The 26284-nt window shown below is 39.2% G+C and overlaps 1 protein-coding gene across 1 annotated transcript in view; it reads left to right on the top strand.

Moving 5' to 3' along the window:
* LOC145341471 (transient receptor potential cation channel subfamily V member 6-like) overlaps positions 1-26284 on the top strand; it is a 130738-nt gene that overhangs the window by 45047 nt on the left and 59407 nt on the right. The window contains exons 3-5 of the mRNA XM_080186437.1: positions 9208-9330; positions 15180-15320; positions 18902-19000. Coding sequence (XP_080042563.1) covers positions 9208-9330; positions 15180-15320; positions 18902-19000 — 363 coding nt within the window. The remainder of the gene's footprint in view (positions 1-9207; positions 9331-15179; positions 15321-18901; positions 19001-26284) is intronic.

Here is a 26284-nt window from a genome sequence, read left to right as displayed (position 1 = left end):
TTCAAAAAATTGAATGGTAGGAAAGAATTTCCAGTTTTTACAAAATGAATGAAGAAAATCAAATTTGCCTACTGACAAATGCGGTGTGGAAGTAATTAAAATATATTCTTTCCTCAATGACACTGGCAAAATGGGACAGCAAAACTAAAGAATTTTTATGAGAAGAGGTGAAAGGAATTCCATGACATGTAAAAATGTAATCTTCAAGAGTGCAACATTTAATTCAAGAAAGCAAAAAGGTGATACCTGTTGAAAGTTTCAACACAACCCTTGTTGTGACAGCATTGCAAATGTGCCGCACTTCAGGGTGAAATAATAACTGTCTTGTGGTTGACCTGTGAAATGGAAAACTTGCAGTAAATTCTAAATTAAACCCTATCTTGAAATTTAGGAAAGTAATACAGCATACAAGATAAAAACAACTGTTAAAAAGCAACATGTGGTAATCAGAAATCACTCAGATAGAAAAGCTGAGACAGTAAATCTCAACAAACAAGTATCCCAGCTTAAAATATGCACTGAAGTCACTCTGGAGGGAGAAATTTTCTGATGAATGGTAATCCTGTAAGGGGTCCAGATTTTTGCTGCACATATGAAGTATCACATGTTCAAGGAAGAAGCATTTTCACTGAATGCACTCAAAAACATAAACCACTCATGCAGGACAACGTGACTGTGTCACAGAATAAAATAAAGGACAACAAAGTTTCTCTAATAATAACTTAACTGATTTTAAAAATGAGTCCCTAAAAAAAGCTAGAGGTTGCCTTACAGAAGAGGCTGTCCAAAATCTTGAATGTGTTTAATAATTCCCTGAAATTATATGACAAATATACAGGAAAGATATTTCAATAAAAGAAGTTAGAAGACCAAGAAATTTATCATTTGCCATTAGTGTCTCACGTAATATATATTCAAAGATACAAAAAAAAACTCCATCGGCATCTGAGCAACTTTTTGGGCGTAACAGGTCAAAGAGTGGCCGCTTGCAAATCTTTTTCTTCCAATCTCTGATCTCTCATCAATCTGTGTCTGAATTCTGCTGAGGGTGAAAGAAGAAAGTACCAAGATGGAATAGAAAATTGTGGAATCGTCCACAGACTTGCATTGTTACTTAATTTTAACTTAAACCTGAAAACCAAGTGACATAGTATAAATCTGTGATTCTTGAATAAGCCAAATGCAATGAGAAATATCTACAAGCATCAGCAGACCAGATTCCATCCCTCTTGGGAGAAGCAGAAGTGGACTTTAAATAGGATGCTAGTTTAGACATTTGACAAATACCAGTTTCAAGCATTATTAAGGATATTTATCACATTGGATGGATCTACTTGAAGACATTACAGTTCAAGATTTTCTTAACATCATTTTGTTTTCAGTTGCAATTGTTCAAAGGCTTTCTATACCTAATGGAATCTTGGTATATGAGGAGATAACCGTAGGTTGTTCTGACACAAGCGAGTTGCATTGAATAAGAAAAGTGAATTTTGAAAGAAAAGGATACATTCCTAAGACATATGATAGCTTTGTCAAGAGTTCAAAAAGATTTTGAGAATAAATGCCCCTGCACATAATTATTTTATCAGTGGTTTGTACGTATGATGAGTTAATTAGGAAAAATCACACCATATCTAAAAAAGCAAACAAAATCACTCCGTGATCAATTGTGTAAAAACCTAGGGTTGAGTTCGTACTGAATAGGTAATATTTTGCACATCAAAAATTAAACATTCTATCCATGAACCGCTCAGCTTCGTGAATGTACCAAAGTGCCCCCAGCAGCCACTCAAACTCCAAACCCTGGAGCTTAAGTTGCCCCAGCCAGCGGCATCACCTGCACACATGATCATACAGTTACCAGCAGCATCTAGGATTTCCCACAAAGCGCAGGATGTGCAAATCATGGGACTGAGCTTATCCAAACAGAATATATAGACTGCAAAAATCTTATTCTTGTTTACACCAGACAAACAATCAGAACTGCTCAACTCTTTCAAGTGAAGACATTTAATTTTGAAGTTTGTAAATATTAATTATCTAAAGTTTTTAAGCTGCATTTATAGTCTAAGCTAAAATCCAAATCCAGTTGTCTGCCTACTTCTTGCATTTCTTTCCTAAATGGATGTAATCCCTTTTTTAAAAAAATGCTTTTTTTAATTCTCAGCTCCTTGATAATGCTCCCTAACAGCAGGTTTTCACCAACCAATGAACTTATGTTTATTTTATAATGTTAAGCACTAGGTGCTGCTGACTGCCTGCCTGGTATTCTCCTCTCACATTCTCCTTATGCTGTCCTGTTTGTGAAAATATAACAGCAGTATATAACTTAATACTACCATACATTAAGCAAGGCTAGCCAAAAGAGACTAAATTGCAGACTGAAGCCACAGTGGTCAATGGAAGACTAATAACCGATACTCTAAAGACACACCCGTCTAATGATTTCTGTAGTTTTGTAACTTGAGATCTTAGGGCGAGTACACGCCTGACATTAACACATTGATAAGAATAATGAGCATGCTAGACAGATCATATGATAGCCCAGCATTAGGCAATAACCTTAAATTTATTCAGAATTGTACAAGGAAATGACCAATCCAGTCAAGTACATGACACTTTCAGCTGTGCCTAATCAACCTTGGCAGAAGGTTGAGACAGATTGATCTATGTAGAAATTATTGATGTTTCTTTCACTTATGGAGTACTTCTTCAGATTTCATACCGATGGCAAGATATTGCAGAGTATTTGAGATCAACATTTGCACCTGAATGAATATCAAAAAAGGCAATTTCAGATAGAGGAACTTAATTTTGAGTTCTGGACTTTGATACATTTACTTGTCCACATTGAAGTAACACTAGCTGGAAGATAATGATCAGATAGAGAGAGCAATGCAGACACTTCATCATTCATCTTTGGCAATTGGGTAGAGCTCCACAAGGTTGCTAAAGGACAGAACTCCCAGAAAGCTTCTGCCTTGAATGGTCATACCTGTCCAGCTTCAGAAAAGGAAGAAAGCCTGAAACACAAGTCAAGTGAAAGCTTTCAGTCAACAACATGGAATGAGATCATATGAAGAATGAATATTGAGGATGAAGTCTGGATAATAAGCGCAGTATAAAGAACGATAATGTTTGAGGCAACCACACTTGATTTGTTCTTGAAGTACCAAAAACTTCAGTGTGTTGAACATACATTAATCTCTGCCATAACTATTAGATATTGATATGGCTAGAGAGTTCCACACAACTCTTACAGTATCTAAAACCAAGTGACACACAGGTCTACTTAGGTTGATAGCATATAGCCAAAGTGAAAATATTCATACAATTCTCTTGGAATCTGCTACCTAAGGAACTGGACTAATTAAAGAAGTAATTTCCAAACAAAAGTGGAAATAACATGGGAGGTATTGTATCAGTAGCGTTTGTATAATATGATCTGTCTTAGAAATAAGTTTGAAAATATACTGAATTTTGAATATTGCAAAAAATTTCCATAAATTCAGGGCAAAGATTGTTAGATACTTTTTCAGATAAATAATGGAATTTCAGGTTATCAGTGTGACATGGTTATAATAGTATCCTATGCTCATTAAAGGTTAGCTGTTACAGTGCTGTTCTCCCCCTAGATAGTTAGAAACAAAGAGGGATGTAGGTATTATTTGAATTGGGTATAAATTGGGAAAGATGGATACTCAGTGAGACCTTGGTGTCCTTGTGCATCAGTTGCTGAAAGTAAGCGCACAGGTACATAGGTAATAAAAAAGGCAAATAGTAAGTTGGCCTTCATAGCGAGAGGAATTGAGTATACAAATAGGCATGTTTTACTACAATTGTATAGGGTGTTGGTGAGACCACACCTGAAGTATTGTGTGCAGTTTTGGTGTCCTTAGCTGAGGAATGATGTTCTTGCCATAGAAGGAGTAGAGTGAAGGTTTACCAGGCTGATTTCGGGAATGGCAGGACTGTCATATGAGGAGAAACTAAGTTGGTTAGGATTGTATTCATTGGAGTACAATAGTGAGAGGGGATCTCATAGAAACTTATAAAATTCTAACAGGGTTAGACAGGGTAGATTAATGAAGAATGTTCCCAATGGTGTGGGAGTCCAGAACTAGGGGTCATAGTCAGAGGATAAGGGGTAAACCTTTTAGGACTGAGGTGAGTAGAAATTTCTTCGCCCACAGACGGATGAATGTGTAGAATTCACTACTACTGGAAGTAGTTGAGGCCAAAACCTTGTGTGCTTTTACCAAGGAATTAGATATAGCTCTTGGAGCTAAAGGGATCAAGGGGTATGGGGGGAAGGAGGAATCATGGTATTGAATTTGATGGTCAGCCACAGTCCAACAATGAATGGCAGAGCAAGCTCAAAGGGCTGAATAGCCTACTGCTGCTCCTAGCTTCTATGTAAAAGCTTGAAGTTTATATAAATCTCAGCTAATCATTTGCTGTCTCCCCACTCCTTGCATTAGTGGTCCTGGAATGTGAGTGATAAATCCGAACTTAGAATGGGAGATGGTACATAACGTGTGTCACCTCCCATTTTATGGATTATCATGAATACACCAACATGAAATCAGCAATTCAATCATTTCTCTTCACCTTCCATTGTCCCTGGTAACAAACAGTCGTGGGGTGGGGGAGGAGGCCTCATGTACCTGTACTTTTGCATCATTATAATTCTCATGTTTGTTCTGCCATATGTCTGCATCAGATTAAAAAAAAACCTACAATGTTTTTGGGTCTCTGACATGATTTCTGGTCCAGGAAAGGCTGTACCCAAGGGACAGCCTTTACTTGAACTTAAACAGCATTAGTGTTCTTGGAAATATTGCTGTAATGGGTCATTTGAAGCATTTTGTATGGGAGAAGTATAGAATGTTCTTCTGAATTCAGGAAAACCCGATGTACACAATTTCACGGCTTGTAAGCAGCACATCCAATCCTTGTGTGACTTCACAAGCCATTTTTTACACCAGGGTCAGGTTTGCAATGAGGTTTGGAGACTGTGCTGGAGTGTATGAGGAGTGTGGGCTGGTTAGAAGACCCAACTTACTTCTCCAATACAGTATCGCACCTCCCAACAATATTTAAAGACCCCTAAGTCTCATCCCTTATCCCCATTTCAGCCCCCCATGCCACCCCACTCCATGCCACTTCTATGTCCCCCTCCCCTGTATCCTCCATAGCCACTCATCCAATTGTACCATGTACAATCTGTGGACTCCATACAATATCAATATGTGGGGTGAGGTGGGTACCTCTCTCCATCTAATAAAAGCCTCCATATCATTAGTATTAAGAAAAATATATTCTGCTATATGAAAAACTTTGTAATGCTTGTAATCCTATTACCCTGTAGCAACAAACCAGCGATCACATCAAAGGAACAATCTTATTGCAAGTTCTTGAAACTTCCATTCATTTTCAGATGGCACACTTACTGTGCTGAACCCCATTAACACTTGAAATTCAGTATTGATAATTATCATAAACAATATTGTCCAAACAATAAACCACTGACTGTAGAAGAAAGAACAGAATACGCTCATTTCAATTTCAAAGCAGATTGTCTTGCAATCAGTTTAAGGGAGCTGCTAGTTATGTTTTGCAAGTGTAAGGTTTCATTTTACAGTGTCAAGGACAGTTTCCTTTTTGTCATTCAGAGCCATTCAGATCATCTGACAAAAGATGACAGCAGAAGCTGAGAGGATATTTTGAATATTTTTCACTGCATTATGGTACTTTCTCTGTTGCAAAAGCACTGCAATGCATGTGAACAAATACACCAGGCTGGTCAATGGGAGTGTCAACTTCCCTTTTAAAGGATAGGACCCTATGCAGAATCATTACATTGATAACACATCTACGGAACAATGCAGTACCTAATAGTGACATTTGAAGATATGAAAAGCACTTTATACTCGCCAGAACATTCCAAACTCCTCAGCAGCCATCCCATTTTCTTTGAGATCTCAAACCTGGTGTGCTTTTATAGATCTTACAAAATGCCATTGCACCAGAAAAAAAAGGCGTGTCTGGAAGGCAATCCAATTTCTGTCCTCGTTTTAAAACTGGGAATCCAACCTCAGTCGTGACACATATACATTTTGCACAATAAGTTTACTCGACCTATAAAAAGGCCAGAGGAGAATGATGCTGGCTCAGGAGCGTGGAGGACAATCTGTATTCCTCCAAGTAAAAACAAAGTGTAGCCACCAAAAGGTGCCTTCGCACCCAGACAAACATTTGGCACCAGAGAGGGTGCCGCAAGTAGACTTACATTAACATTGTAATAAAAAGTTACTGTGAAAATCCCCTAGTCACCACACTCCAGCGCCTTCTTCGGGTTCACCAAGGGAGCATTTAGCATGGCCAATGCACCTAACTAACACGTTGTTCAGAAGGCAGGATTAATAACCTTTATGGAATGGAAAGCGAAGGCTTGGTTGAGATATATGGTGATACATACTATCAGAGTGTAAGAGGACGTAAATAGATACAAAATAATGAGAAGTAAATTGTTATAGAAGGAGCACAGAATGTCAAAAAAATTAAACGAGTAAATCAAAAGAAAACGGTTCAATTTATAGGTCAGCATTGAGTTGTTATGGGGTCAGAATTGAATAGTTTTCATGAGAATGCAGAAAGGATTCAAAGCAAATTTGGAGAATTAGCATCAGTCGTAAGAAGGAATAATATCTAGTAACTTTAGTGCTTATATTTTCAGGAGAGATAGGAAGGGTAGACGGTAGACAGGGTAACTTTAATATACCATCTCTTTGGATAAGATTGGAAAATATAAAGGGAAATGTTACCATTTTATGATATGCAAAGAATTACAGGTCACTGGTGGAAATCAAACAGGGGAATTCTGCAGACAATTCACAGATACATTAATAAAGGACAATAATATTACATGAATTTAACCACCCCAAGATAGTGAAAAATGTGGCTAAAGTGGGGGATGTTTATTGAAATAAATTCAAAACCACTTCTTTGATCAATATATTTCTAGTCCAATGTCATGTATTTCCAGGAAATATCGTGTAAGAAATAACAAAAGAAAGTGAGAGAACAATTGAGAAATAGTGACCACAACATGGAATTGAAGTAGGAATCAAAATGATTAATGAAGAGTCAAATAAAACAGTGCTTATCAGGGAAAGTGTGTGGCTCTGTGAGATAAAAATGGAATCTGGCCAAACTTAAAAAATGAGCAAGAGTCAACAGATTAGCAGGAGGAAATATTCCAGTATGAGAAGTATAGTGTATGATGTAAATATACCTCTAGAAGTTGAAAGGGCAATACATCAAGATTTATAATCATATGGACAACTATATTAACATTACATAGAACGTAAAAGGGGAGGCATATGATAAAGTTAGTGCAAATATATTATAGATATTTATGAGGAATATAGTAAATGTGTTAACTGAGGTGGGGCGGCACAGTGGCTAGCACTGCTGATTCACAGCACCAGGGACACGGGTTCAGTTCCTGGCTTGGGTCACTGTCTGTGTGGGTTTCCTCTGGGTCCTCAGGTTTCCTCCCACAGTCCAAAGATGTGCAGGTTTAGATTGATTGGCCATTTTTAATTTGCCCTTCATGTCAGCTGGGACTAGCTAGGGCAAATGTATGGGGCCATGGGGAAAGGGTCTGGATGGGATTGTGGTCGGTGTAGACTCAAAGAGCCGAATGACTTTCTTTGGCACTGTACGATTCTGAGGTGAAAAAAGAGGTTAGATGGCCTAAAAGGAAATATGAAAAAGACTAACAAAAAGTACAGGTGACATAAAAGGAACTGGAACCCCTACAAGCATATAAAAGGAGGATAGATCTGAAGGAAGAAGTCTTATTGTGGAGATTAAAAGAATGTTGGAGATACTAATTAAATATTTTGCATTGTTTTTACAAATGGTAACGTTTTTGAGTATGCAACAAATTGGTCAGATAAGGAAATATAGTAGATTTGCAGTGGGTTAGCACTGCTGCCTCTCAGCACTAGGGATCCAGGTTTGATTCCTGGCTTGAGTCATTGTCTGTGTAGTTTGCACATTCTCCCTGTGTCTCCGTGTGCTCCAGGTGTTCCGGTTTCCTCCCACAGTTTGAACGATGTGCTGATAAGGTGCATTGACCTGAACAGGCACCGGAATGTAGCGACTAGGGGAATTTCACAGTAACTTCATTGCAGTGTAAACATAAGCCTTACTCGTGACAAGTAAATAAACTTTAACTTTACTTTAAATTTAGTTTGAATTGATGTTCACAAGTTCAATAAGGTGGCTCATAAGAGGTGTTTTAATCAAACAAAGATGTTTGTTATTAGATGGAACCTAATAGGTCAATTGGAAAGTTGGTTGAGAGACAGAAAACAAAGATTTAAGGTTAAGTAGGTGTTGCTTATAATTGAAGAAAGGCTAAAAGCGTTGTACTATAGGGGTCATGTTTGTTCTCTATATTGAACTTGGGTACAGAGAATGCAGTTCAAAGATTTGTTGACAACACAAAGGTGAGTATTTCACAAACAGTGAGGCAGAGTAGTGAAATGGAAGGATGGATACAAATTAACGTGCATAAGTGTAGTCATATATTTTTGAGGGGAGTGGAGAGTATATTAAAAGGAATTATGTTATGTGGATGGTCAGAGAGTCTCCAAGGTTCCGTTATATAATTCCCTGAAATTGCGAATATAGGTAATTAAAGCTATAAAAAGACCAATATAATTTTGAGTTAACCAATCTTAACGAATATAATTAAGACAGTGATAATTGCATCCTTTAAGAGAAAATCACATAAATGTTTGAAGCAGAAGAAGATAGCAGGCTGTGAGGACAATAAATTGGCACAGTTACGATGAATTGAGTGTCCTCCTTCTGTACTGTAAAGTTTGAATCAAACATCACATTTGTCCATGTTAGTCATGAGTACAGAGCTATCAGTGGAACAGATATGGTGACCTATTCTTGTTGACGCTTTTATATGTTCTCATGTGGTAAAAGTGACTTGCAGTTCTCTTCTTCACAGTATTTACAAAAAAATGGAATAACAGAATGAACAGTTGGAGGCACATAATTATTTGTGCAACGGAAAACAGAAATTGGGCTTTATCAGAGAATGTACCAGCTATCTTTCCTGTTTTACACTATGAATGGATGTATATCTATGCTATTAAATCTTACCTTGTTGTGTTATAGGTGCTGTTGGAGAAACTGTGTTGCATGTTGCAGCATTATATAACAGTAAGGAAGCTGCAATTATATTGCTCAATGCCTTTCCATTCTTAATTGATGAACCAATTGACTGCGAGATGTACAAGGGTAAGTGGCTGCAATCTATGATTAAAATATCAAAATCACATACTCATCCTTCAGAAAGTCTGATTTTAAAAATACATTGTGGCTTTATTTAATTTTGAATATTTTTCTTTATGACAAGCTCAGCTTTGTCAGTGTAAACTCATTTAATATCAGGCATAGAAATGGAAATAACCAGGATTATATCACATCAGAGATGTCAGGGGAATTGATCCAAATAGACGTAATAACGTTTTCTGAGTGAAATGTTAAGTGATGACAATCGTGCGAAGAATGTTTCTCTTGCAAAAAAAACCACTTGCTACTTCCCCTGTCCTTGTCAGTCACTCTGACTTATTTTATTCTGCAATGTTCTGAAACAAGTCATCATTATCCTACTTTGTGTCCCCCTCTCCATGTCTGATCCTTTCAATCTGGGATTGAATTTCACGGTATCCCGGGGATGCTGATGATAGGGAATAAATGAGGGGCAGACGGGGAGAACATTATATTGGGTGCATGCCAGATCCAACACTATCCGCCCACACCCTATTTCAATTTTGCCAGTGGTGAGGAGGCCCAGCCACTAACTGGCAGCACAAGACTGCAAAACCTCTCTGTATTATAATGGTGTGGAAATAAACTTTATAGTTGTTACTTACCTAATTGGTGAACAGGAATTACTACATTGGCAATGAGGGTAAAAAAAGGTAGTCCCAAAATTGAGAGCATAAAACCCCAATGAATCGGAGCTAAAGTTCAGACACAGAGCAGTGCTTGTAGATATGTCTCTATTCGGACAGATTGATCCCTTGATGCCTCTATGGAAGATTGGACACAGACTATTGAACATTTGGGCTACTGTTTCCAGGCCAGTGGACTAGAAGAGGAGAAGAAGAGAAAGGCAAACATCCTGGGTGCACGTGGGACTCTGGCCTACAATTAATCGGCCTCCTTACATCCCCAAACATACCTGATTCCAGATCATTCATGGGGATAGTTGAGTTGGTGAAAGCACAATATCATCCAAAGCTCTCAATCATCCAACAGCAGTTTAAGTTCAGTTAGAGACAGAGCTCCAGGGGAGACCACTACAGCCTATATTGCCAAATTGAGACAGATCTCTGAACACCTAACTTCGGAGTCACTTGCTATGCTGAGAGACGGTTTAGTCTGCGAGATAAATAACAAGACATCCAAAAGAAGCTGTTAGCAGGGGCAGATATAAATTTTAAAGAAGATACTGCAGATAGCACTGCTGATGGAGAGCGCTTAGAAGTGTATAGGAGTTTTAGAGTACACAAAATGGCAGAGTTCACTACTTTGGACGGGAAGCTGAAGTCAGCAGTAGCACCAAGAATAAATATGTGATTTTAAGATGGGAAGCTAATGCAGCCACAGGAGAACCCAAAAATCTACAAGAGCAAATCAATTGCCTCGGATTGAATAGAGTGTTAGCATTATGGGGGTAACCACTCCCCTGAAACCTGCAGGTATAACGAGGATGAATGTTTTTCCTGTCACAGCAAAGATCACTTAAGACATCGATGTAATGTCAAGTCTACCCTGTCACAGAGTTAGTAATGCATCACAAGTACATAATACAGAAGAGTCCAGGACAAATGATTTAAATGCTCATTAGTTATTCAGTATGAAAGCTGACAATGTAACACCGATTATTGTGATGCTTTTGGTAAATGGTAAGCCATGAAATATGAGTGTTGACACAGGAGCCTCTGCCACAGTGATAGGAGAACACACATTTCACAAGAGGGAGCCTATCTGTTGGGTTTGAAGAGTACGGCAGCAAAATTAACAACTCAGCCCAGCTCCCAATAACCATAATGTCGTGCCAACGACCAGCTTTTCTGGGCTGTGATTGTGTGAAGGAAGTCAAGTTAAACTGGATGGAGATCTTCCCAGTGCTACAAGGAGGACCAGCTGAGTTAATGAAGAAGTATGAGAACATTTTCTGTGACGAGTTGGGTAAAATAAAGAGGTTTACAGGCAAGGATCGATGAGGTCCAGAGGCGACCCCTTTTTTTTTCAGGACTGGAATCGTTGCCTTGTGAGAAAAGCTGAATAAGGAATTGAAGAGATGGAAGAACTAGGTATTATCCAGACAATTCAATTCAGTGGGCAGCACTCATAGTGCCCGTGATAAATCCTGACAAGAGTGTCTGCATCTGTAGAGAGTACAAATTTATAATTTATCACGCTGGCAAGTTAGATAAGTATCCAGTCCTGAAGATTGAAGATTTGTATGCAAAGTTGACAGGAGGTCAGTCTTGTACGAAGCTAGATTTGAGCCAGGCATATCAGCAGCTTGAGTTAGATGATGTATCCAGAGGTTACGTTACGATAAACACACACATGTTTGTTTCAGTACATGCACCTACTGTTTCGTGTGCTGTTGACATGTGATATCTTCCCAAGAACAATGGAGAGCACGTTGCAAGGACTGCCACAAGTTGTTGCAAACCTGTTTCGATAACTGGATCGACAGAAACTGAGCATCTAGCTAACTTAGAAGAGGTGTTCAAGTGACCTAAAGAGGCAGGAGTTAATCTGAAGAAGGAGAAATGTACTTTTCAAGTCACTGAGAGAGCCTGTTTTGGATACTCTACAGGTGCACGAGGATTACGCTCCATGGACGTTCAGGTTAGATCAATAAAGTAGGCATCGGCCCCCAGAAACACATCTGAGCTCAAGTCAGTCTGAGAAATGGTGAATTATTATGGGAGGTTTCTACCAAATTTGTCAATATTTTTGGTTCCTTAATATTTGCTGCTAAAGAAACACCAGGGTTGGTTTTGGAAGATGCCCCAGAGAGAAGCTTTTAACAGAGTAAAGCAATTGTTACATTTCAAGTTTATTGGTGCATTTTGACATGTTTTAAGAATTGGTGTTAACCTATGATGCCTCCTATATGATGTCAGTGAAGTGTGGTCCCCTGAGAAGGACAATGTAACTGAAAGACTGATAGGATATGTCTCGAGAAACCTCTCAAAGAATGACTACAATGTGAGTCGTATGAAGAAGTTCCACCAGTATATTACCATTGTTACAGATGAAAAGCCACTCTTGGGTCTTTTTGAAGAAGACAGGGCTATTTTGCCAATCACGTTGGCAAGAATTCAGCAATGGACATTAATTCCATCGGCCTACAAATGTACGTTCAAGCATTGGCCTGGAACAGACATGGCAAATGCGGGTGCGCTTACACTCTCTGGTAAAGGCAGGAGACTAACACCTCCCCAGTACCACAGGAAATTGAATTTCTTTGAATCGTTGCCAATTTTGGCATAGTAAATCAAGTATTGGATCAGAAGGGATCTACCGTTGTCCAAACAAAGGCACAGGATGCTAGTATATTGGGCCAGTGAACCAGTTTCTGAAGAGATGAAGCTATACTGTATAAGAAAGAATGAATTAAGTTGTGAAGATGGCATCATACTTTGGAAGCAAGAGTCATCGTCCCTGTACCAGGAAGGGAGTTGCCCCTAGCCAAATTGCACAATATCCATCTGGGTATTTCTAAAATGAAGTTTGCCAGGAGTTATGTATGGTGGCCTGGCATTGATGCTGACATTGAGAGTCTAATAAAGCACTGTGAACTGTGCCAGTGGCAACAAAGGTTGCCTGCTACAGCCCACTACACCCAAGGAAATAGCCTGGACAACCATTGGTATGCAAACACGTTGATTATGTTGAGCCGTTTGTGGCATTACCTTCCCCAACCTCCCCTCCCCCTCCACTCTCAAACTCTCTTTGAAATCCCTTTGGCTGACTTCATCCATCCTCACTTTCAAAAGTTCCTTAAAACTTACTCCTTTTGACCTCTGTCTTTAGTCACCTCCTGTAGTTTCCTCCCTTTCTTGCTGGGATCTCAAGCTATGAAATGCCTTGGAATATGTTACTATTGCTAAAGTTGCAACATAAATAACTTGTTAGTGTCAGGAAGGATGTTATACTTGGAAGTGAAATCAAACTCCCAGGTCAGGTGTAGCACAGCTAAATGCATGCTGAAGTATCCTAAACTTTATGCCTGAGTTCTAATGATAGGAGAGTATCAGGGTGATGTTTCAGTTTTCAAAGGCAGTCTTGAGGCTTTTCTGACTTATGATTAATGTTGAATGAGGGGCAGCTTTGTACAGTGTAATCAGAATCAGAAACTGGGCTATGCTGTATTTTCACATTGACCCTAATAGCCAAAAGAGAGTGAGAAGAGAATCCCTACAGTTCAGAAAGAGGCCATTTAGCCCATCGAGCCTGCACCATCAACAGTACCACCCAGGCCCTATCCCTGTAACCCCACATGCTTTTACTCAGCTAACCTCCGTGACACTAAGGGACAATTGAGCTAATCTGCACATATCTTTGGAGGGTGGGAGAACACCAGAGCACCTGAAGGAAACCCATGCAGACATGAGGAGAATGTGCAAGGCTGGAATTGAACACAGGTCCCTGGAGCTGAGTGGCAGCAGTGCTTACCACTGTACCACCGTTCCACTCTTCCATCTGTTTGGACTAAATTTAAGCCAAAATCAGTGCAAAGAAAGAAGAGTGTAAAATTATCACATAGATAATGCTCAGAAATTAAACTCTCATAAGTGTGACCTTAGATATGATGATTGCTCATCAGCAGTATTGTTTTCATAAAATGATAGCCCATATTAAGGCCAATGAATGAATGAAAGATGAGTATTTCTTTAGTTGTTTGTCTAGATATATTAAATAAAAGACTTCTTCAAGACATTTCTTTGCTTTTTTCTTAGTGGGATGTATATATGATATTGGAGTTATGAGTAATTAAGATCATTTGCCCAGATCTTCTAGTCAGTGCTGATGCTGTGCACATTGATGCTGCTTCTGAAGATTTCTGCGACCTGACCCTTTTCTGATTTTTCCACTGGAATTTCTTATCCCATCTGAAGCACGGATAAGTCAGCGCACACGTTCTTAGAGAAGACTGTTGGGCAAAGACAGGACAAAATTAGTTGACTTATTCAGTTAGATATTTAAAGGTTCAAGCCCTTCAGCGGGTGCCTGGTTCAGTAGGTGGTTGAATCGGGGGTAATCAAGAAGGGGGGCACAGTGGCACTATTGCCTCAAAGACCTGGGTTCAGTTCCGGCCTTGGTTGACTGTCTGCACATTCTCCCTGCCTCTATGTGGGTTTCCTCCTACAGTCCAAAGATGTGCAGGTTAGGTGGATTAGCCATGCTAAATTGCCCATTTTTGTCCCAAAAGATGTGTGGGTTAGATGGTAAATGTGTGTGGGGTTACAGGGATAGGGCAGGGGGGAGGTTTTAGTAAAATACTCTGTCAGAAAGTCAGTGCAGCCCCTGGGCCGAACAGCCCCTTCTGCACTGTAGGGATTCTATGAGGGGGTTCAGTTAAGTTACACTGGCTAATCACTGTGTTAGACCATGTATTAAGCAGCATAACTTTCGCAGGGTAAGTATGAAGGTAAGTCCAGTATATCTGACCCATGTCCCTGATGTTGATCTCCATGTCAGAAACATCCATAGAGGTTCCAGGGCAATGGAAATTAGCCTATCATAAGTATAAATTTCCCATACAATTTTAACACGTGTGTGTATGTTCGGACTTCCACGTGGTCCTGACCTACATCTCTTAACTTGCATCCAATCTCCACCAATCCAGACACTGGAAAATTTGGGTTAATTATTATTTTTAGTAAAAATCAATTGCTTCCCTTTCCAAAAACACCATTTAGTTGTATATTTTCAAATTATTAATTCATACAGCAAAAACACCAATCAAGTAAGTTGAAGATTACACATTGTACATATAATTACTCAACAAACTGTAATTTACAATAATACTAGAATAGATGATCTGTCTTCAGGTGAAACTGCACTGCACATTGCAGTGGTGAATCAGAATGTGGACCTTATTAAGGAGCTGCTGGCACTAAATGCAGATATAAAACATTCTCGTGCTGTAGGGACGTTTTTCACTCCAGGAAAAGACTGTCGATGTTATTATGGTACGGTAAGATTTCCTAACTGCATTTACAATAAAATTAAGTTCTGTGCTGCTTTCACTGTTTTAAATCATGTTGCAATGGTGATACGTATTTGATTGCAATTCAGTTGGTAGTGGTGAATGCTACACTTGATCTCAACATCCCTGCTTTAAGGTTGGCAGTAGATTGAAAGAATCCTGATTGTTAAACAGTGATTCCTGCGAAAAATGGAGTGAGAATATGATCTGCCTTGGCTGCTCTGTCCCTTGCAATCAAATATCCTGTTAATAATAACTGGACAAATTCATAATTGAAGTATTCCCACATCAGAGGGAGCTTGGAGGGATGCTTGTATTCATAAAAGTGCATATCCATAAGTTAAGTACGTATACCCCTTTCAGGACAGGAGGGAAGAAACTCGCGATGGAGGACAAAGAATAATTTTATTTTGAGTCTTTCACTCATGTTCATGTGTTTGTGATAATCCTTCCAGCACAGAAATTATTCTGTCTCTAGAGTTGATACTGTCTCTCTGTTAAAGTGAAAGTAGGTGCTAACAGATTGGCAGCCCAATTTACACTTCTACCCGCTACTTCTATTTCCATTGACATCGATGAGAGTGACAGACAAGGGTGAGATGTAACAGAGTCTGTCAATTTACAAACACCCTTTTTTTTTCAATTTGTGCATAGGTTGCCCTGCCCTAATTGTCCTCAAGTGGGTGATGGTCACTCACCTTCTTGAACTGCTGCAGTCCAGGAGGCACCCATGGTGTTTTTGCAGGGTGTCGGAGTGGTTTTAGGGTTTTGTCCAAATGCCAGTGCGTTGGAAATTTAGTTACAAATCAGAATGTTCTGTGATCTACAGGACAAAGTGAAAATCTGGTCCATTGTCTCAGATATAGTGTGTTGACACTGAAATACTTAATACTATCCTTATTTTAGAGATTTTATACCAATAAAAACATAAAATCAAGGATGGAATATGATCATTGAAACCCATCTTTATGGTATTTGAATTTTCTCAATTGAGCATCGAACTGGATTGAATAAGTCGAATGTTTTTATTTCTGTAAACTTTTCCTATTGTTCAAAATGTTAACCCAGGAGTAGAAATATTTTTCAATATTTGTCATAAATCTACTCTTAAATAAGTTATATTTGTATTATCATACTGAGTGGTTTAGCTTGAAGCAATGTTCTGGATTTATCTTGTATGTATGTATGTATGTATCGTTTAATCCTCTAAGTCTCAATGTGTTCCTGTTTTAATCATCTTAATTATTTTTTAAAGACCTGTAATGGAGTTTTTCTTTCATCCTACTGCAGGTCTTTATGATTCACTGAGTTTTCATATTCCCAATAACTTCCTCCAACTCTATTGGATGCAGTTAGTTACTTTTCTATGCAAACAGAAGCAGTTTATTTCATTTAACTTCAAAATAGTCTTCATATGCCACATGGCCATCAAGGCAGAGCTTTATAATGATACCCATAACTTTCAAAAGCAGAATTCTTTAATTTGTGTCAGAGGATCTTAGAACGGTACAGAGGGAGACCCATCATGTCTATGAAAAAGCTGTCCAATCGGTCCCAATCCCTAATCTTTCCTAGCAGGCCTGTATGTTTTTTTATTTTCATACATTTATCTACTTCATGTTTGAAATATATTATTGAATCTGCTTCATCCACCTTCTCAGGCAGTGTATGCCACATCATAACTTGTTGAATAAAATAATTTCTCTTCATCTCTCCTCTGGTCCATTTGCTAATTACCTTAAATTGTAACCCGTGGTTACAAAGCAGTTTCTTCTGATTTATTCTATCAATGTACTAGAACTTGAATACTTCTATCCAATCTCCCTTTAACCTTCTCTGTTATAAGTCAAAGTTGCTCTAGCCTTTTCCATACAACTGAAGTCTTTCATCCCTGATACAATTCTAGTAAATCACCTTTGTGCTCTCTGAAGGAATAACACCGTTCCTAAAGATCGATGCCTAGGATTGGTCACCAGGTGACCTTTCTACGATTAGTGCTTTTAAGTACCTCCTCGACATCTATTGTCATTCAATTCAATGTTCCTATTAACTCTTTCTTTATTGTCATGCTGATAGCATTCACTTCTTTAGTGTTGACAGATGCATTTTATTTTATTCATTCATGGGTTTGCTGGCTGGCAGGATTTATTGCCCATCCCTAGTTGCCCTTAGAGGGCAGTTGAGAGTTAACCACATTGCTGTGGCTCTGGAGTCACATGTAGACCATACCAGGTAAACATGGCAAATTTCCTTCCTCAAGGACATTACTGAACCAGATGGGTTTTTCCAACGATCGACAATGGTTTTACAGTCATCAGTACTTTTCTCATTTCACATTTTTTATTGAATTTAAATTTCATCATATGTCATGACGGGATTTAAACACAGGTCCCCAGAACATCAGCTCAGTTTCTGGATAAATAGTCTAGCGATAATACCAGTAGGCCATCGCCACCCCATCAGCATTGATTTAGTACCTCAGCCATGCCTTTTGCAATCATAGGAAGGTCTCCTTCTTTGGTCCTCACCAGCCCACACTTCCTTTGACTGCCTTTTTACTATTTATATGTCCTTATATATGATCCCAAAGTCCAATGAGTCTGAAGACTTGTCTCTCATACCATTTCTTCAATCACACTTATCTTCTGACCCTGAATTCATAGCAGGTAGAGACAACTGCATTTCAGATCCCACTCTATAACTTGCTGTCTAGCTCCTGAATCATAGCAGGACCTCAAACTAGTTTGTCATTTGTCCCTACATGGACCAATCCTACTGACTGTTCCCTTCCCTTTGTCAAATGTTTCACCAATTCAGATGGCAGGATACAATGAGAGCTCGAATCAGTTCTTCATTCCAGATACAATCAAAGACCATTTAAAAGTATGCTGTGGAGCAAATTTTCTGCAACATCCAACATATCAGCTCTTCAGAAAATTAACTAAAGAAAAAAACTATTGCTACACAATTTTCATAATTCCTTCAAATTAACCACCTCTTCACTTCAATTTTGTTTGGGATTTCTAATGTCACGTTTTCATAGTCGAATGACAAGGACCTTGAGTTAACGAACACGCCTTCTGATTGCCAGAGCAGGTTTACTTTGCATTGTGTTTTTGTGTTCATCATAACCAACTCCTTCCTCAATTCCTCCCAAGTTTGGATGGAGTGCAGAACACAATATTTGATACAAACAAAAGCCGTTTATATGAACACACAGAAAACAGGTTACCCACCTGGTTTCGGAACCAGTCACATCATGCCGCAGGGCAGTTACAAGGTGGATTCTGAACAGACAGAAAATTTCAGATGTGCAAACATTCTTTTTTTTGAACTTGTTTTCAATCCTTTTAACCTCACCTTGTGCCACAAATTCCATACACATTTGTGACTTGTATCAACTTATTGATGCATTCTCATTCTGCAGTGAGCGGTATTAAGGAAAAATAGTACATCATGATAATAGTCTGAGATATTTTTCTGCAAAACCATGAATCTTTGAAACTCACTTCCATGTTTTGTTAAAATTGTGGTCATTAATATTTCTTTCTTTTTATATGTCAGGGGAATATGTTTTATCCTTTGCAGCCTGCATAGGAAATGAGCAAATAGTTAAAATGATTGTGGCACATGGGGCACCTTTAAATGCACAAGATAAACAAGGTAGGAGCGTTATTTACGTTTGTCATTTTATTTACTACTTGTTCAAGCTATTTACGTCTGCAATGCCATTCATTATTTCTGCAAATTTCAGAAGAACACCTTTGTTTAAATGCAATCACAACTTTTCAAATATACCAGATTTTAAAGAGAATAAGTAGCTTTGTAATGTCAGTTTACAGCAGTCATCTCTCTGAACAGAGAAAATAGATATTAGTGTTTATTTGTGAAAATAAACCAAAAATGTATTTATTTAATGCTTGCTTATCAACCTACCCTGATCCTTCAGTCCCCAGATCTGCTGAGTCCAGATTCATTGATTGTGGTTGTTCCACAGTTTTTCAAATATCTGTTTGCCACTTTGCCATGTTCTAGGTCCAGTGTTTCATTGCTTATTCTCCATCCCCACATTGCTTTGTATTCCCTTTCTATGGTTCACGTACTATGTTAAGGTGACTGATCTTGGGAAGAGCTTGAGAACAAAGAGTTAAGGAGACTAGAAGTACATTTCCAACTAGAGAGGTCGGAGCAGTGCATTAGTGGCACTTTAATTAATCGTGTTCATTTTACAACTCAATATTGTTCCAAAATGAACATTCTTGATAAAAGACAAACAGCATCAACAAATAGTACATCTTAGCAATTAGTCATATCAATTTAATTACCAAGTCAGCTATGCAATAAAGTGGAATTACTTCAGTTATTTAAGAACATCAGAGCTAGAGTTGGCCATTTGGCCCTTTGAGCTTGCTGCACCATTCAACAAGATCTTGGCTGTTCTTCAAACTCAACTTTACCTTCCCACACTGTCCTTAAATCTAATCCCTTACTACCCAAAAATCTACAAAATTTGTCTTGAATACACTCAGTGACTGAACATCTACAGCACATTGTGAAAGAGAGTTCAAATAATTCACAATCCTTCGAGTAAATGAATGTTTCCTGATTTGAGTCCTAAATGACCAGTTCTTTTTGCTGAGTCTATGACACTGTGTTCTAGATTCCCCAGACAAGGGAAGCGTTTTCTCAGCTTCTATCTTGTCAGGCTGCTTAAGAATTTTCTGTGTTTTAATTGGATCACTTCTCATTCTTCTTTGCTCCCAGGAATATCAGACTAGCCTATTCAATCTCTCATCATAGGAAGTGCAACCAAAACCCTGAATAGAAACTAAAAGCAGGAGTAGGCCATTCGGCCCTTAGAGCCTGCTCCGCCATTTATTATGATCATGGCTGATCATCAAATTCAATATCCTGATTCCCCTCTTTCCCCCCCCCATATCCCTTGATACCTTTAGCCCCAAGAGCATATTACATTTATCTATTGAATGACAAAGGAGATAGGAAAAAAAGGTAAAGCAGAAAAAGGGGATAAATGACAAAAGTCAGGTTGATAATACATGTAAGAATCAGGTGGATAATGAAAGGCTTAGAGGGGTAGTGAGAAAGGAACTATGAGAGTCAAAGAGATTATGAGAAGAGACAAGCAATTGACATTAAAGGGAATTCAAAGTTTTCCATAGGTATATGAACAGTAAAAGCATAGTAAGGAGAGGTGCAGAGCTAATTAGAAATGACAGATCAAATCCACAGATGGAGACAGAGGGCATTGTTGAGGTATTAAATGAATATTTTTCATGTGTCTTTACCAAGGAAGAAGATGCTGCCAGAGTTGTCATGAGAGAGGAGGTAGTTAAGATACTAAGTGGGCTAAAAATTGATAAAGGGAAGATATTAGAAAGGTGTACTTGAAGTTAATAAGTCACTAGGATTCGTTCCGATTTATCCTTGAATACTGAGGGAGGAAAGTGACGAAATTGCTGAGACACTGGTCATAATCTTCCAAACCTCCTTTGATACAGGGGTCATGCCAAAGAATTCCTGTGTTCTTTTCAGAAACGGACACACATGTAAATTGCAGGCCATCCATATATTCTGGGGAAAAATTATCAGTCAGTCACTTGGATAGATGCGGATTTACTAAGGATAGCCAGCATGGCTTTGCTAAGGGCAATTTGTGGTATACTAAATAGATTGAGTCTTTTGATGAAGCAATTGAAAAGGTTAATGGGAATAATGTGGTGCACAGTGACTTCCAAAACAATTTTGATAAAATGCTACGTAATAGCTCTGTTAGTAAATTTAGCTCCCATGGAATAAAGGGGACGGGAAGCATGGATATGAAGTTGGCTGAAAGACATGAAACAGAATAGTGAAGAATAATTGTTTTTTAGGCTGGATGAGGTTCTGGTGGAGTTGCCCAGTAGTCAATATGAGGGTCACTACTTTTTGTGATATATATTAATGACCTTGACATAGGTGTATGGGACACAACTCCATAATTTGAAGGTGACATAAACTTGGGGGATAGTGACAGACTCCATGGGGATAAAAACAGGTCAGTGGAGTAGACATACATGTGGCAGATTAATATTAATGCAGTGACGTGTGTGAAGTAACGGAGAGGTAATATAAATGAAAGTGTACTATTCCAAAGATAGTTGATGAACAGAGAGATCTGGAGATCAATATTCACAAATCATTGAAGATGGCAGGGCAGGTTGAGAATGTGATTCAAAGGTAGGTGGGACCCGAGGTTTTATACATAGGGAAATAGAGTATAAATGTAAGGAAGTTATGACGAACCTTTGTAAAAAATTTGGTTTTGTCTTCAACTGGGATATCGCAACCAACTCTGGCCATCAGACTTTAGGAAAAATATGGAGGCTTTAGAAAGGGTGCAGAGATATTTTCTGAGAATGATTCCCGGGATGTGGGACTTCACGTGCACAGATAGATTGGAGAAGTTGGATTGTTCTCCTTAGAGAAGATAAGGTTGAGAGGAGGTTTTATAGAGATGTTCAAAATCATGAGGGTTCTACACAAATAGGTAGGAAGAAACAGTTTCTATCAGTAATCAGTCTGAGAACCAAAGGAAATTGATTTAAGTTGATTAGCAAAGAAAGTGGTTTGATGAAAAATTTTTTCACGTAGCTGGTGGTTAGAGTGCGGAATGCACTGGATGGGAGTATGGTGGAGGCTAATTGAATCGTGGTTTTCAGAAGGGCATTGTATAAACTGATGAGAAAAAAATGCAAGACAACGGGGGAAATGGTGGGGTGGGGCAGGTGGGGAAGGGGTGCAGTTGGGGGTCATGGTCCAGGTAATTTGCTCTTGCAGAGAGATGAGATGGACATGACAAGTTAAGAGTCTCCCTCTATGCTAGAACCATTTCTATGATGATGATTTTATGGTAGCCATAAAGCAATCATTTTGATTCGAATCTGCTCTGCTGTGACAATGTGATACGCTGGTGCCACTGGTAGTGTGGGAAAGTTCTGCAATCACTGTATTTACTATGAGAAAGATAATTTTACATCAAATGCCAGAGTAATTGTGTAATGTGTAAACTTCTGAGTGGGGACCAGATTTTCAGGTTTTTACCTGTACTACTTTTATTCATTCTTTATAATCTCCAGGACTTGTTTCAAGGTAATCCTGAGCCCAGAACTGGAGTACTATCTGCAGTCTTGCTCTCCTTACCAAAGGAAGGATGTACTTGCCTAGGAGAGAATGCAACAAAGGTTCACTAGACTGGTTCCTGGCATTTGAAAATTGTTCAATGAGGAAAGACATTTTACTATTCATTTGTGGGATTTGGGCCAGCATTTATTGCCCATCCCTATTTGTTTTTAGAAGGTAGTGGTGAGTTGCATTATTGAAACGCTGCAGTCCATATGATGTAGGCACACCCAAAGTGCTGTTAGGGAGGGAGGTCTAGGATATTGACCCAGCGACAGTGAAGGAACAGCAATGGTATTTCCAAGTCAAGACAGTGAGTGGCTTGGAGGGAAACTTCCAGTTAGTGTCCCATGTGCATGTTGCTTTTGTCCTGCTTGATGTTGCTTTTGTCCTGCTTGATGGGTTTGGAAGGTACTGTCGAAGGAGTTTTGGTGAACTCTTGCAGTGTATCCTGTAAATGGTACACACTGCTGCTACTGTTCTTTGGTAGTGGAGGGAATGAATGTTTGTGGATAGGGTGCCAAACAAGAGGGCTGCTTTGTCCTGGATGGTTTCAAGTTTTCTAAGTGTTGTTGGAGTGACACCCATTCAAGCAAATGGAAAGTATTTGATCACATTTTCAATGTGTGCCTTGTAGATGGGAAGTCAGGCAGTAAGTTACTCGCTGCAGGATTCCTACCCTTTTACATGCTCTTGTAGCCACAGTGTTTATAGTCCAGTTAAATTTCTGGTCAATGGTAACCCCCCTAGTTGATAGAGCAGACTAGATTTATATTCCCTTGCATTTAGAAGGATTATTGGGATATAATTTAAATACGTAAAATTATTGAGGGGCTTGACAGGGTGGATGCTGACAAAATGTTTTTCCCTTTCATTTAATATCTCAGTCGTGCCCCCTTTCTCCATGAGTAAATCCCCTTTTCTGTCTCTAATTGCCCAACTCTTCCCTTTACCTTCCTTAACCTTTGGATTCCCCTTTATGTTAGCTGTTGGCCTTATCTCATATTCTCTCTTGGCTTCTTTTATTTGTTTTTTCAAATGCCTCCCCGAACCTTCTATTTTCAGCCTTATTCTCAGTTGCACTATTTACCTGACATCTATCATAAGCACACATTTTCAAATTCATTTTAATCTCTATCTCTTTTCACATCATTGGAATTCTAGATTTGTTTGTCCTAACTTTCCCCCTTGGTGGAAATGTATCTTGAATATGCCCAAGTAACCTCATCAGATAAAGACAACCCAGTCCATTCCTTCCTTCCAAATGTATTTCTCAAACTTCCCATAATTACTGTCCTTTCAGTCTTCCTTGTGTCCCTGTACAGCTGAGCCAGCCATGGGACCATGGACTCAACACTGATTGGAAAGTCCGATGTATGAAGGGTACTACTGCTTGTTTCTTTTTGACTGCCCACTCTTTTTCTCCCTGCATACTTTAAGTTGAGGGTGATCACATCATAAATGTTTCCACAAAACTCTTAACCTCATGGATGTATCATAGTAGCGGCAGCAACTACAAACTCCAAAACCCAGAGCTCGAGCTACTGTAGCTTGTGATATTTCTGGAACATTTGTCTTTTGAGGTATGGGAAGAATCCTGACATTCCCACATAATGCAGGAGTTGCACTCAAGTGGCTGGAGCTACCCTGCTAATCCTCCACATATTAGAGAGTAAAACCTATGACTTAAAAATGAAAGTCAAACTAGCTATCAGCAGAGTATCTCAAATATCGCGACTCAAAAACAGGCAGTATACAGAAACTGTATATTTTTATAAGGTTCAGTGCATCAAATTTAATTGAGTAAGCTTCTTTTCAAAATTTGCCAGAAAATTTCAACTAGGCATTGTGTTGATGCAATTTTGGCCTGGACTAGCTAATGGTTTCATCGTTCACTAGGCGCTCTATCTGAGACTCCAAGCAACCATTGATTCACCTGATGTGGCTTAAACCTGAACTGTCCATGCTCCAACAGCCTGACCTAAAATCTGGTAATATTTGAAATCTGGCATGGCTTCAGTCCTGATGATCGTGGATTTCTGCTGATGTCACTCAAAAATAGCAAAGTCAGCTGAAATGTGTTTCTTGTGCCTTATTAGCCAAAAAATAAATGAAAGCTTAGGTATCTCAGCTCCATAGTCAAGCTCCCTAACTTTGTAGAGGGGAACACACTCACCAGCCAATCAACTCGTGGCCTTCCTATCATGTCAGCTTGTTTTATTTATCTGACCTTTTCAAACCCAACTGCGCCTGGGTTTCCTTCTGTAGCTGTTATCTCAAAATGTTCTCTATTCTCTCTCTTTCCCTCTCTCTGTGAACTTCGGAATTCTCCATCCTCTTGGCATCATGTGAATGTTTCCTATCCGCCCATCGGGATCAGATTTCACACAACTGTGCTGACCTCGGGCAGGATTCTCTGTTTTTGAGGCTGGAGAATTCCGCCCAATATGCATTTGAAATGAGAAATTGAAGTTTAATCTTATTTGCCCATTGAGGTGAAGATGACTACATCGATCATCTGATGTGTTTGATAGGTAGTTGACAGCTAAGTCCGATTTCTGCCCAGAAAGATCCCCTATGAATGGGACAGGGTACCACAGATGATTTGAGTTTTGGATGAGATGTTGGCTCAGGATTTCTTCTCCTTGGAGGAAATTTTCCCACCCTGCCCGCCATGGGAATTGTAGAAGGCAGGAGGCAGACAATGCAAAGGTCCGTTGACCTTGGGTGGGATTTTGCGGTTTTGGGGTGAGCACGGCCAACAAATCCCACCCCCTTCCTGGAACTCTACCAGCTTGCCCTGCCCTGGAATTGGCACAGGTGAGGGTCCGACATCAGAAATCTCTGTTGACTTTGGGCTGGAATTTCCAGTCTCGCCTGAGTGAGGCTGTAAAATTCCGCCCGTGTGTTTTCTCTCTGCCTCTGAAAGGCGCTTGTTTTTGAAGCAGGCTGCACTCTATTATTTGTGCCAGGTGCAGAAATCCTGGGGTCCTTCTCCCATTCGATATTGAAAATCCTAATAGAGGCCTCGTAGAGCAGTGGTGACCAATCTTTCCTTGTGAAGGGCTATATTTCAAATCTTTTCTCACTCACGGGGCTAATGAGCAAATTTCAGAAACACACCACATTAGAAATTTATCTCACTCTTAATCAAAGCAACAGAAAATGTGCATTTTTATGAGCAAGCTTCAAGTAAGAAGACAAATTTAATAGCTAACTTTCTCATCACGATATTGAATATTGATTTAGTAAGGTATCTGGCTTTCATTTTGCTTGCACAAGTAACCAATGTCTGCATACACGCTTAACGAAATGGTGCGGAATGTTCCGGATAGATGTCCACTTGTCAGCAGTGACCTTGATTTTGTTTGGCCATTTTGCTCTCTTTAAAAAAATTGTCCATAGCAATGTTTGCCACCAAACAGTGCAGTGGATCAAAGGGCATGATTTGGAATTTCCACAACTAAAAGAACTGAAAGAAATGTCCACAGATTGCCTCCTCTGGGTTAGAGTAAGATTCTCCCTCTTACTGGGAAATAAAATTCTCAGATTCTAGTTTTAGATGAAGATTGTACAGAATGATGCCCAAGCTGGGACCTGAGACCGGCACGAACACTGAGATTAAATTCTACTTGCAATCTCCCCGCAAAGTAATACAGAGGACCCCAGCCTGTTAGCACAGGAAACAATTTACCCCTGTGTTCTCATTTTAAAAAAGGTGTTGACTGCATCTAGGTTCTGATATTTTTTAATTTAGTGACATTCTTG

This window comes from Carcharhinus amblyrhynchos, chromosome 3 (assembly GCF_965287045.1).
Source record: "Carcharhinus amblyrhynchos chromosome 3, sCarAmb.v2.hapA, whole genome shotgun sequence".
Lineage (NCBI taxonomy): Eukaryota > Metazoa > Chordata > Chondrichthyes > Carcharhiniformes > Carcharhinidae > Carcharhinus > Carcharhinus amblyrhynchos.
The sequence above is the reverse complement of the archived record's forward strand: the minus strand, read 5'-3'. Positions and strand labels throughout refer to the sequence as shown.